Below are 12,383 nucleotides of genomic sequence, written 5' to 3'. Positions count from 1 at the left end.
TATATACTTACAGATATTCACAGTCTACCCCTACAGCAGATTGTCTTCACGTACAAGCCCAGGAGAGATATTTGTGTTGATACTGGAAGCCTGTTATTTCAGCAAGCCTTCATCCGTATAGTGTGTGTCTCAACTCGAGTCAACAAGATTCTATGGATACTCAAAATATTTTGAAACCATATGAACAGAATGTGTATTTTCCTCTAGCTAGTAAAACTCAGTCATAAAGTCTTCATAGACTTATAATATGCAGAATTCAACCAACTTGGCAATAAATAGTTTGTTAAAGCATATTCTGGCTGCATCTCCAAACTACGTTTAGACAAAGTAGCATTTTGTTCGTGCTGGGTATTGGACTGGCCACTGGAGATTCAGGTTTTCTATTCAAGCGGCTTGGAGCAGATTTTTGACTTGACCAATGACCTTCCTAGAGAAGAATGTTAGTACAAAATTTGTCCTTCATACAACTTTTATGGGATGAGGAGAGAAGAATTTTATATTGCCTGTTAGTAGAGTATGATGTCCAGAATTGACAAAATAAAAATAATCAATTCACATACTGATTGCTTTTGGAAAGAATTAGTGATTCAGTGGAAGAGAAATAATCTGAGGACTATTACTTGTTTAATGGGATTGTTCCAGGTTCCTCAGATACGGATTATGAGGCTAAGTGTTAAAATGTTGTTTAGAATGTCTTTCAGAGAAGGAAGCTTGATCTGGATGTGTGTACCAGGATTTGTGAGGGCCTTTTTTCTGTAACGTTTGCTTGAATCCAGATTAGATAAAGGAATTATTTCCATCTTAATAACGATGTGAAAACCTTACATTATGGCTAATTTGCCAATAGTTATTTATGCTTCTATACTGTACATAAGAAGCATCTAAATTAGATAGACTTATCATATAGTGTCTTCTTTACCTCTGCAGATGGATCTCTGATTATGTGCTATGCTTTGTACATTCATTTGTGCTGAACTGTTCTTTGTTTCTAGTTTATGATTATGCTTTTGTCCTTTCATGTGTAATTATTTTTATATTCTGGTACCTTTTCATTAATTTTTCTCATAGCTTCCTTCTTTCTCTCTGTCCCAGTTTTTGGCATCTATTGTTTTCATCAGAGACTTCCATTTTGCATCATAGGACAAGTTCTTCTGTAGGGAGTTTATAGGAGAGATGCTGGGAAGAGATTTCATTTGTTCTCCCTTTGCAACTGTGCTTGTGTCTAAAATTGTGTTAAAATGTTATAGGAATACAAAGGAAGACTCTTTGGTGCCTCTAAATGTTGCCTGTGCCTAAACCTGCTCATTATTATCTGATTAAACTTCTGCAAATTGGAAGTAGACAAGAATGCATTGAATTTCAGAGTATTTTCTGGACAGTAATTGTGAATATTAGATATGAAGTGTAGTTAATTTACCTGAGTGAATGTCATTGACTGCAAGAAAGTTGCACAAAATTACCAGCACCAGAGTTTAGTTTTACATTTTGGCTCCACATTATACACTTAAATAAACAGCTATGTATAAACTATTAAAGTGAAATATAGGCAAGAAACCACTTTCTGTCCCAAAGGCTCCAAAGGATTATCAAGTTAGTGGCTACATTTTTATTACGTTTTTGAGAAGGTCATGTTTAGTCAGAGAATATAATTTGAAATCTTTTAGATTTTATCACATTTTTAAATGTCTGATTATTTATAGCATTATTTTGTTTTTATCATCCGTGTTTGGTTTCAGTAGACTTATGTCCTAGTCAGACTAAAGCAATGTACTGAGGGTGAATTAAACTGTTGCGTAACTGGACCCATACAGAAGAATACCTGACTTTTTTCCTAAATATTTTAATATAGTTGTAAACATGTGAAACATGTAAAAATGTCTTGAAGGTTTTACATTTTATTCTGTTGATACAAGATACTGGAACTTATTTTTATCAGTCCCTTAGTAAGAGATAAAACTCCAGCTCATGAATGTGTAGCACTGTTAAAGCAATCAGCTGTTACTCTTCCTGGTCACTACTGATGTGAATCTTACTGATTCTTACAGAAATGAATACTGTTTTGGGAAGCACCTGGAGGTTCTTTTTCAGCAGGATTTGATAAGATATGTAATGTTTATTTCTATTATAATATCTGGGTTTTATTTTTGAAAAGTGTGCAGTTCGTGCGGCTACCGAAGGTAGAATCCTGGTGCTGGAAGGTTTGGAGAAGGCCGAGCGGAACGTCCTGCCGGTATTAAACAATTTGCTGGAGAATAGGGAAATGCAGCTTGAAGATGGTCGTTTTCTCATGTCTGCAGAGCGTTATGACAAACTTCTGCAGGTATGGAAATGCTGTTTGGATTTTCCGTTTTTGTTTTCCGTGATAGACCTGAAATACCATTATGAAGGAGAAAGTCTCTATGAGCTAAGTGGGGGAAATGTCAACAAGGTGTTTTTTTCTGGGATGTTCCATGGGATGAAATAGGCAGGATGAAAACTAGGCGATAAATCAAAATACTGCTTGCAATAACAAAAAAAGGTTTTCATCTGTATCTTGTCTATCCACATGAAAAAGAGTAGTCATGTTAACCTTGTATGAAGCCTGTATATTTCTAAAATGTGAAAACCACAATGTGTGAGTAACCAAAATATACTTCTGAAAAGGGTGTTAAGTTGAAATTGTTCCCATGAAGTTCAGATAACGCTTCAACATTGCAATCACCTTGTCGCTAAACTTTTAAAATGTTTGGATACCAAAAAAAGTGAGGTTAAGATGAGTGACGCTGTATTTATCAGTGCTGTGTTGCCTTTAATTTTCAAAAGTATATGTAAACAGGCAATCTACATTATAGGAAATGGTTAGAGAATTTTCTTTTGATAGGAAATGGGGTTTTAGTATCTGCTGCCATTGCTACTTTAACCATTTTCCTTTTGTTTGGGCTTTGAGTTCTACTGCTTAAATTTGAGTGGATACTTTCCAGGCTTTTGAGGACCTCAGTAAATTTCATCAGACAGATTCCAGTTCTACTCCGCATCTTACTTTCATGTACTGTAGTTTCCGATCACATACCTGTCAGTCTCCCGTAACAGTCTGACCCCTGCTTACTCCTGTTTCTGTCTGTTGTCCTAAACTGTGGTTAGGTATATAGTTCAGACCCATGTGGCACAGGAAGGAATTTTGCAATAAGCCTTCTGTCATTGATCCCAATTGTATGAAGTTGCCAACCACACTGAAGTACTGTCATGGATTTCTGAAAATATATAATTGTTTCGTATGCGTCTCATCTGTGGTTACAATTCTTCTGATCCATGCCTTTTCCAAAACCATTTTTATGATATTTAATTAGTAGATGCGGTTGTTGGAAGCATTATTAGTGTATTTTAAAAGTAAGCTTTTAAAATTTAATTGTATTTAAAGACTGAAAATGAGAATTCAGACTTAGGCAGGATTTGGTTGCAATTATGCAAAACATCTTCCTCTTTTCTTTTTGCCTTTTTAACACTTTTCTAATGATAAAATGTTTCAAAATGAGTGCCTCAGGCACACTGCTAATAGTATATGAATTAAATAAATCTCTTGCTATGATACTAAATCTAATATTGTTGTTTTGTTGTTTGGGGAATATTGTGTTATATAAGCTAATGTTCATTTTCTCTTCTGTGTGAATAATTACTGTACATCTAGGTCTGCAGGAAATGTACTCATATATGGTTTCAAGGAAAACTTAACTGTGTTGGGGGAAGACTAAAGAGTGCATTTTTTTTTTTATGCAATGAATCTTTTACATGACAACTGAAATACAACAATTAATGTCCTCAGGAAGGAGTCTAGTTCTGTATTAGTGCTTATCACAAAGCATAATTTGCAAATGAAAATTTTTAAATGCAGATTTTAGTCTCCTTTACAGTTATAAGAGGGGAAAAAAGAAAAAAACTTGCTCATGGTAACCCACTTCTAATGTTTTAGAATAAAGTAAATTTTGTGGTCTGTTTATTTTCTGTTCTTTATGAAAAAAATGTTGTAATGATACCTTTTCAGCTTTAGCCATCTGTGGGGTCTTTGGTTAAATTGCTGCAGGCCTGAAAGCTGCACCTGATTAAGCATTCTATCTACGTTCATTTTGGAAAAACTTGCTTTTACCATCCACAAATTTGACTAGTCCAATGCTTTCTAGACCCTCTGAATTGAAGACAAGAACATTTCAACATTTAGGTTGTAGGACCAGGGCTGTTGGTCAATCTGCAGCTTAGTCATCATAAGTTTTTAATGATGTAATAGGTTATTTACTTCTTCTTGCTTTATTTTAATTTATTTAGGATCATACAAAATCGGAGTTAGACTCGTGGAAGATTGTTCGGGTTAGTGAAGATTTTCGAGTGATAGCTTTGGGCCTGCCAGTACCTAAATACTCTGGTAACCCTTTGGATCCGCCCCTTCGCTCTCGATTTCAAGCTAGAGATGTGTATCATCTGCCCTTTAAGGTAAATTTCCTAGCAGAAGACTTGGAGTATTTGTACTGAGTAGAGCTAATATTTTGACGTTATGTTTTACTTACCTCACCTCTGAAAAGAATCCTTGAGTAATAAATTTATCTTCAGGGGTATTTTTCATACTGGGGCCTAATAAATTCCTCAAAAGCAGGCTTAGAGTTGCCAAGGAATGCTACAGCAGAAAAAAAACTTCCGTAAAACAGTATAGCCCCAAAACAAAGATTTGATTGTCTTTTTTTTTTTTTAAATAAAATAAAAGTAATTCTGTCTCAAGGAGCAAGTAGACTCCACATGTCTAAATTAGAGGGAAAAATAGAAAATGCCTCATACATCATAAGCTGTGACCCACAGTATGATCCCAAAATTAATTTAGTCTGGTTTTTTATGTTCTATTTTCAGGACCATCTTCAGCTATTATATTCAATTGGATCAAACATTTCCACAGAGAGGTAATTTTTCATAATTAAAAAAAAAAAAAGGAATGAATGAAGAAAAGCAGTGTCCTTTCAGGATTCCTTGCTATTTTTATATCTTTTCTCACTGCATGGAGACCAGAACTGAAGAAGTTTTTTAATATGTGTGGGTGTATGCTCACACAGCTTTTCATATGCAGCCTTCGTATAATGAATCCTTAATGCTTTAGAACTTCAATCACACCTAACTTATTTGTGCTCAGAAATAGTTTCAGCATCTTATACTGTATTTAACTTTTTAGGCTTTAGTATTTTAAATATAGATGGCATGTATAAAACTCTGTAATTACTTTTTCCTCTGCAGAATTTCTCAGCTCCTGTCTTTTGCTACAACTCTCTGCTCTCAAGAATCTTCTACATTGGGACTTCCAGATTTTCCGTTAGACAGCTTATCAGCTGCAGTTCAGATTTTGGTATGTGCATACACTTGTGCTGTGAAGCTGTATGGGCTTAAAATTTCTCAAAATTAGATCTGGATTATTCCTGTTGTTAGAAGAAGATTAACATGAACATTTAAAAAATAAACCCGAAAAAATTAAGGATGGTTTGAGGGAGAAGAGCCCCAGTCAGATCTCTGGATAATACTTTAATCAAGTATATAGCATAACACTGAAGGACAAAGTATGGCATGACCTAAGATTTGTGATGTGATTAAATATATCTTAGTGCTCAAAATAATGTTTTTTATTCTGCTAAATCATCTTACCTGACTTCAAGGCCATCTACAGTTTACCTGGTGACACTGAGGTAGTCAGTGGAGAAAAATAAAAATCACAGCCTGAAAGTGCTTCTGACTTAATGGTATGCATATAAATCAGATTGATTGCATTACAAAGACACTTATTACTCTCCATTGACACCTAAAAGGACCCAAAGCAACTATTCAAATGCGGGTATAGGAGACAGCTAAGTTGTATGAGATAAAGTCTACATTAGGTCTTTGGGTTGGCTGGTGGATTTAGAATAAACACAGACACAGGGGGTTGGTTACCTGGAGATGCAGGTTGTGCACACTTGAAGATGCAATACTTCCTGACAGCTACAGTCCATAGGGAAATATAACAACTGTACACTTGCTGAGTTCATAGTGGCAGGTCAGGACTAAAGCTGTGTCAGTCTTTCTACTTTCCCTGACAGGCTTTTGTTTACACGGTAAAGAGTGAAAGTAAAACCAGGAGGTGCCTGCTGCAGGAAGTCAGGGCGATGAGGTCTGTGTAACGAGAGAGAGAGGGGTTTGTACCCTTTTGCATGCAGGAAGATACGGTGAACCCAGGAGAGTAAAATACCAGGACAGTTTTTCAAACCCTCTCTTCAAGGTGCAGGTATCTGTAGAGAGGACTCAGGATAATCCCCTGTCGTGTCTCCTGTGCTGTCACTGTGCTATGGTACTTCACAGTGGCAGATTACGTCTACATATTGTATTGGATTATATACATTAAAACATAGCAATTCCTTGTGTTACTGTGGTCCTCAGTCCCCTCAGTTGTGCTGGATACTTGCAGACGTAATTTTTTTTCTGAATTAGTGATACTACATCGGATGTTAAGAAGTGATTAAATTTCAAGTTCAGAGAAATGAATTTGGAGGGCTTTAGGAAAGAAATACATGTTGGATTTTAAAATAAATTGCAACTTTATTCTTTGAGCCCTGTAGTGAAAAATTATTTTTAAATGAATGCCAGATGGCTTTCAGAGTAATGGAAAGAAAATGAGCCCTAAGCTATTATCTAAACTATGGAACGAAGGAAGCATTTTATTTTACATTAGAGAATGTGAAGTGTTATCATTGTATGACAGTGTCTTTTTTAGGTAGATGAGAACTGTTTCTTTTAGAATTAGTTTTAATCACTTGGTTTTCTAAGATGACTGTTCTCAGTGATTCTAGCTATAGCATTTTTTCTTCCCATGCTGGGTCACTGCCATCCTCTACTTCTAGCTTGGTTGATTTAACCGTTTAAAAGTGTGGAGGGAATGCATTGTAATGACTAGGTTCTTATCTTCTATCATGGATCCACGTAGTCCCAAAATGTATTTCTTAGGTTGAAAACTCCTGCCCGCTGAAAGGGAGAATTTTTTATAGGGTGCTGTTCTGAAGAGGCTAATTTCATACTCGCCATTGTAATTATTATTAATTTGAGATAATGTGGACAAATTATATGTTACGTCTTTATATATAGACAGAGGGCTTTTAAAATGCAATAAAAGGCTCCCTGATCCTTTAAGCAGTACATTTACTACAGTGCCTTAAATGGTTTATTTTTACTGATCTTTTTTTAATATGGAACATTATAAATAGTATTACTGATTATACGTATGAATTGAATTATGCATTTCATAAAATATGCATCTCCTGATTTCATTTCTAAGCAACTCTTCTTTCAGTTGAGTGCATATTTAAATCTAAGTGTATAACTGAAAATCAGTTGATTTTATTTGAATTACATTATTTACTTACTCTGATGAAGGCTTATGATGAAGTAATGCCAGTCCACTGACTGTTTTTCACCAGTGTTACACACAAGCAGCCCTTAAAAATTTGCAGGTCTTTTGTAAAACAAACAATCAAATGTTACTTTAGGGGGACTGAAATACTTTTTTTCACCATGAAAGGCTTTATGCATGTTTCTTGAGTATTCCTAAATACACTTCCATTTCTGTCTCTGTTACTGCAGCAAAGTAGTTAAATCTTTGTCTAGTTCAGGCAGCAACTGACAAAAGAGTTAGTACTTACAACTAACAAGGAGATATTAAAAAAAAAAAAGTTTTCAATTTTTTTGTAGAAAGTGCAAGCATACTTAGTAACATTTCAAAACAAAACAGTTTTGATCAAACTGTTACGAAATTTCTAGGAACTGATTTGTTAAGTAGACTCTGTACAATGTAATAAAATCAAAATTAAGTACTAGAAATTGCTGTGAATGAGTAGATCATCAACGTAATACAGATTTCTTATCATATTGATTCTTTCTTCTAGTACCTGTGGTGGGATTTGTCTCTCCTAACCTTAAATGTCTTTAGGTGTCTGAGCCAGTCACTGTAGCATCCATTTATGCACAGGAAATAAAGTCATTTTTAGGACGTAGTTCTTCTAATCTACTTTAGACATTTATATTATAATGAATTGCATGTGACAAATGCCTGTTTTGACATTTGATTGAATACTGCATATAGTGGTCATTTGTATATTGCCCTTACAATTTTATTTTAAGTTCAGCGTGGTATAGGATTTTCAGGTTAATAGGTGATGATAGAACGAGCCAATAATTTTTTAAATTTGTATTTTTTAATTTGAATTAGGATTCCTTCCCTATGATGTCAGTCCAGCATGTTATTGACCGGCTTTACCCCTATAATGTTTTCCTTGGAAAGGAAGGCAGGACTGCAGTCAAAGATGCATTAAAAGTAAGTATTACACATATATATTAGAATTCCAGCGAGTGATGGATTATGACAGTAGTTCTGACTAATGTTGCTTCATTACTTCTGTAAAAAAAAAAACCAACAAATTCTTAAGTAAACTAAATGGCTACAGTATTGCTGATGCTATAACAGTATTTAAAAAACCTGAACTTCATAAGCTAGTAGATTTCATTATAGGGGAAAGCTGAAACCTCTTAAGTTCTGTAGAGTATTTAGTCCTCTGTTCAAAACTATAGAAAAACCCTAATTATGTAAGGGGTTAATTAACATGAAAGTAGCTACTTACATGGTTTAGGTAGTCAAATGCTTAAAAAATACCTCTGGCATTTGACTTTTAAGAGGAGATACTAAAATGACAATAGAGATCATATGCACAAAATACATCCAGTATAGCATGATTATGGATTCTACTAGTCTCTGGTTTTAGTCTGTGTTAGCCTTTGGTTGCTTGTTATTGGTCAGATCTGTTTTGTTGTTTTGTCCATGTTTAATAATATCTTATAAAGCCTATAATTATTCTGGATTATTCCATTTATCCTTTTAAAACTCCAGCACAGTGCTGGTTTTCTTCCATTTTTGAATATGTTCTAGGAGTTATGTATGTTTTTGAAAATTAGCGTTCACAACCTTGAGCATTTTACCCAACTCTTTCAGTCCTGAAAATTAAGTTATTTGTATATGCATATTTAGAAATAACCACCTTTGTAGCTAGTGAATTTTTGTTTTTTCTAAAACCAAGCCTATATGTCAGGGAAATGTTTGTAGCCCATCCCTTCTGCCACCTCCCATATACCACCTTTTTGCATTGCAGTTCGGTCCTGTATTCTCTGCTTAACTGGGCTGGTTTCCTACTTGTCTTCCCGAGTTTTGGGATGGACAGTTCTTGCATTTGAAGGAGGTTGTCCTTAATGATGTGCTAGCTTTCACAAACCTTCAAAGCTGCCTCCTGTAGGGTCCTACCTACCACTTCTCTGCGTAAGCCAATCTTGCCTGAAATCCAGGATCTGTAGTCAGTATTACTTGCCTTCGTCACTCCCCTTCAGGATTTTGAACTCTGTTGTTTCATGGTTGCTACAGCCAAGGCTGCCATTGATTGCCACATCCAGAACCAGTTGCTCCTTGTTTGTCAATAGCAGGAGCTGTCCCTGCATCCAGCCCTGCCTAGCCAGCGCAGTGCCTGGGTTGAAACGCTATTCCAGGCAGCCTCAGAAATGTAGATTGATTGTGTCATGCTGTGTTGCCCTTCCACCGCATGTCAGGGTGACTGAAGTTGCCTGTAAGAACCATGGTCGGGGTGGAAATACAGACTTCTATCTGTTAGCAGAGCAGTAACGGTCGCTTCTGTTCTTAATATGCCTTTATTTTAAATCCTTTGTGTAATTTTGTTTCCCCTATCAGTTATAGATGGGGAATGTCCTTATGTTCAGTACCATTAGTTTCCTCCACTTTCCATTTCCTATATTTAATTTTATGTGTTGTACATGCTTTTGTTTCCTGTGTAAAGCAGGTTGATTTGACTAGTAAAATCTTTCTCAATGATTGTCTGCTTTTAAATACCTCCTTATAATTTACATTTTAATGTGTTCATCACTACTTATACAAACTTGTCCCATTATATCAACAAGTACATATAATTTTATTTGGTATTTTATTCTATTTGCACACAGCAAATCTTGTTAAGCAATGAACCTTAAGAAATATAGAAAATAACTGGTTGTACTGAGGAACTTCTGTTTATAATGATATTTTAGTAATAGCAGTTCCAGAACTGTTTTAAATATAGATAAGAAATTATTTTTTTCCCATTTCATAAGAAATGTGAGGGAGAGGAGTCTGGCAGAAGCAAGGTGATTTCTTACTCTACCTTCCTACAGATTTCCGAAGAATGTCTAGCTAATATTTGCCACTGAATACTTTTCTCTGTGTAATACAGTTAGAAAATACTAATATTAACTGGGAGGTACTGAGAGTTGAAAAAATAAATACTTGAAATATATTTGCAATCGATGGGTTAATGTGTGTGAACTGAATCACTTCTTAACATCAGGTAACATTTAAAGAAAATAAAACCAAATTTCATACAATAAAATGTAAAGTTTAGGCATCAGGCTTGGAGACAGATACAGGGAAGTAGTAATCTAGCTGATAACATATCTGAATTTCAGGATGTCTTTCCTTCCAGTTAGCTGTCAGAGCTGAGTGGTGAGATAGCCAGCAGTAAGGCTAAACAGCTGGTTTTGGCAGTTGCTAGCCCCTTTGCATATTTCTTGAAGAGATCGTATTCTCCGGGCACTGTCTTCCCAAACAGTATCTTCAAATTGGGTAAATCTTTTCCTTACATGCCTCCTTGTTCACTGAGACTCCACCAAGACCTAGGTATTCCTCGTAATAAAGCACATTTGTCTTAAATTCATGTTTAAACATGAAATTTTTGTAGGCTTCTGTTCCAGAATGGGTAACAAAGAGCCAAAGCATCTCAGTTTTCTTTCTAAACTTTAATAGGTGGTGCTGTGAATCCTAGCAGTAATAAAACTACGTGCTTTTTAAGAATTATTTTACATTTGTGATGTCTGTTTATAAAATCTTTTTTCTAAGAATTCTAAGGTGTTGCATAATACTCCTTTTTCTCTTGTTTACTCAGCTTTCACTCTGTTGAATAAAATGGCTCTGTGATTTTAGTAATTTCAATTAGTGGCTTTTTTTGTGCATAAACCCTCCCTGATAGGACTTCCCCTTCTCCAACAAAATAGACTTTTTACAGGACTTTTAAAAATAGTTTTCATGCTTTCCATATACAGCATAAAATAGAGAGCGTAACACTCAAAAGAGGATTGGGAAGACAAACGTCCTGTTTTTTGTCCTTGATATGCCCAGAACATGCTGAAGGCTTAATTTGTAAAGGTTGTCCTCAATTTTCATTGTATGATAAGGCAGTGGAGCTAAGTAAACAGAATGTTTGATGGCTATTTTTATTGGTAGCCAGATGTTTAAATCTGCAATTGGTTATAATGACCTGCAGAGATAGGTGATCTATTATTACACATGCTAAAGGCTATCATCCGTTTCTCATATTATTTTGGTCTGTCAGGCTAAGACTTGGCAAAGTCACCATATGACATTTTCACTTTACATCTGTCACTACAGTCAGAATAAGTTGATGGTATATGATCTTTTTGCTTTGGTTTTAAATGTAAAGTATATAGTTCATTGAGAATGTGAACATAGGTATGTGAAGTAAAAGTTGAAGTGAATGGATTTAGGACTTCACAAGCAATTAATCTTGAATATGCTTCTGGCCTTGTTTTCAGAAGGAACAGTTTTTAAAAAAAAAAAACAACAACAAAACGGAAAGCTGTATTTAATAATTAATTTCCCCCACCTCCCAATTCTACAGCGTTTTGAGCTTCAAGATTCAGCAAGCCACTTGCTTCCCAGAAGGATTACAAAGGTAGAAAGTGCACATGGAAACAAACCCTTCAAGGCTGATGTAACTGTCCAGATTGGTGAAAAAGAAGTGACATTCCAGGTATTAATTTATATATTCATCAAACTATATATGTTTTTAGATATCATTAACTTCTTTTCATGTCATCAAGAATTTGACACTTACACTTGATATTAAAACTTATTTGCATTGAATATTTTTTGGTAGTGTAACGCATGATATTTATTAGAAAAACATTTAGATACTGGAATGTTAGATTATGGACACATGAGATTTTATTTCTAGAAACTCATACTTGTCTACATGCGATTCATTTAAGTTTCTTGTGTTAAAAGAAATGCTAAAGAATGGATGAAAGTAAAGCCTCTAAATTTCATATTTTTATATTGGATTAGAATAACAGAGAGTACTTGTGATGCTCTTGGTGCTGCTTTCCCTTTTTCTATTAATAAAAACAATAGTCTGTCTTTGTCTACACTTCAAATAAAATCTAATGAGTGCTTGGTAATGTTCGGACACTGGATGTTGGGAAAATGGAACACAAGTAATCACATCAAATATGATTAGTTTGAGTTT

The 12,383-nt window shown here is 35.0% G+C and overlaps 1 protein-coding gene across 1 annotated transcript in view; it reads left to right on the top strand.

Annotated features, from left to right (window-relative positions):
- The window catches only part of VWA8 (von Willebrand factor A domain containing 8), a gene marked incomplete at its 5' end in the record, with an annotated part of 200,290 nt that overhangs the window by 35,785 nt on the left and 152,122 nt on the right, over window positions 1-12,383 (top strand). Inside the window, 6 exons of the mRNA XM_082496817.1 lie at window positions 2,153-2,320; window positions 4,297-4,461; window positions 4,870-4,919; window positions 5,248-5,356; window positions 8,240-8,344; window positions 11,757-11,888. Coding sequence (XP_082352943.1) covers window positions 2,153-2,320; window positions 4,297-4,461; window positions 4,870-4,919; window positions 5,248-5,356; window positions 8,240-8,344; window positions 11,757-11,888 — 729 coding nt within the window. The remainder of the gene's footprint in view (window positions 1-2,152; window positions 2,321-4,296; window positions 4,462-4,869; window positions 4,920-5,247; window positions 5,357-8,239; window positions 8,345-11,756; window positions 11,889-12,383) is intronic.

This window comes from Vanellus vanellus (assembly GCF_965231255.1).
Source record: "Vanellus vanellus genome assembly, chromosome: 1".
NCBI classification, from domain to species: domain Eukaryota; kingdom Metazoa; phylum Chordata; class Aves; order Charadriiformes; family Charadriidae; genus Vanellus; species Vanellus vanellus.
The sequence above is the reverse complement of the archived record's forward strand: the minus strand, read 5'-3'. Positions and strand labels throughout refer to the sequence as shown.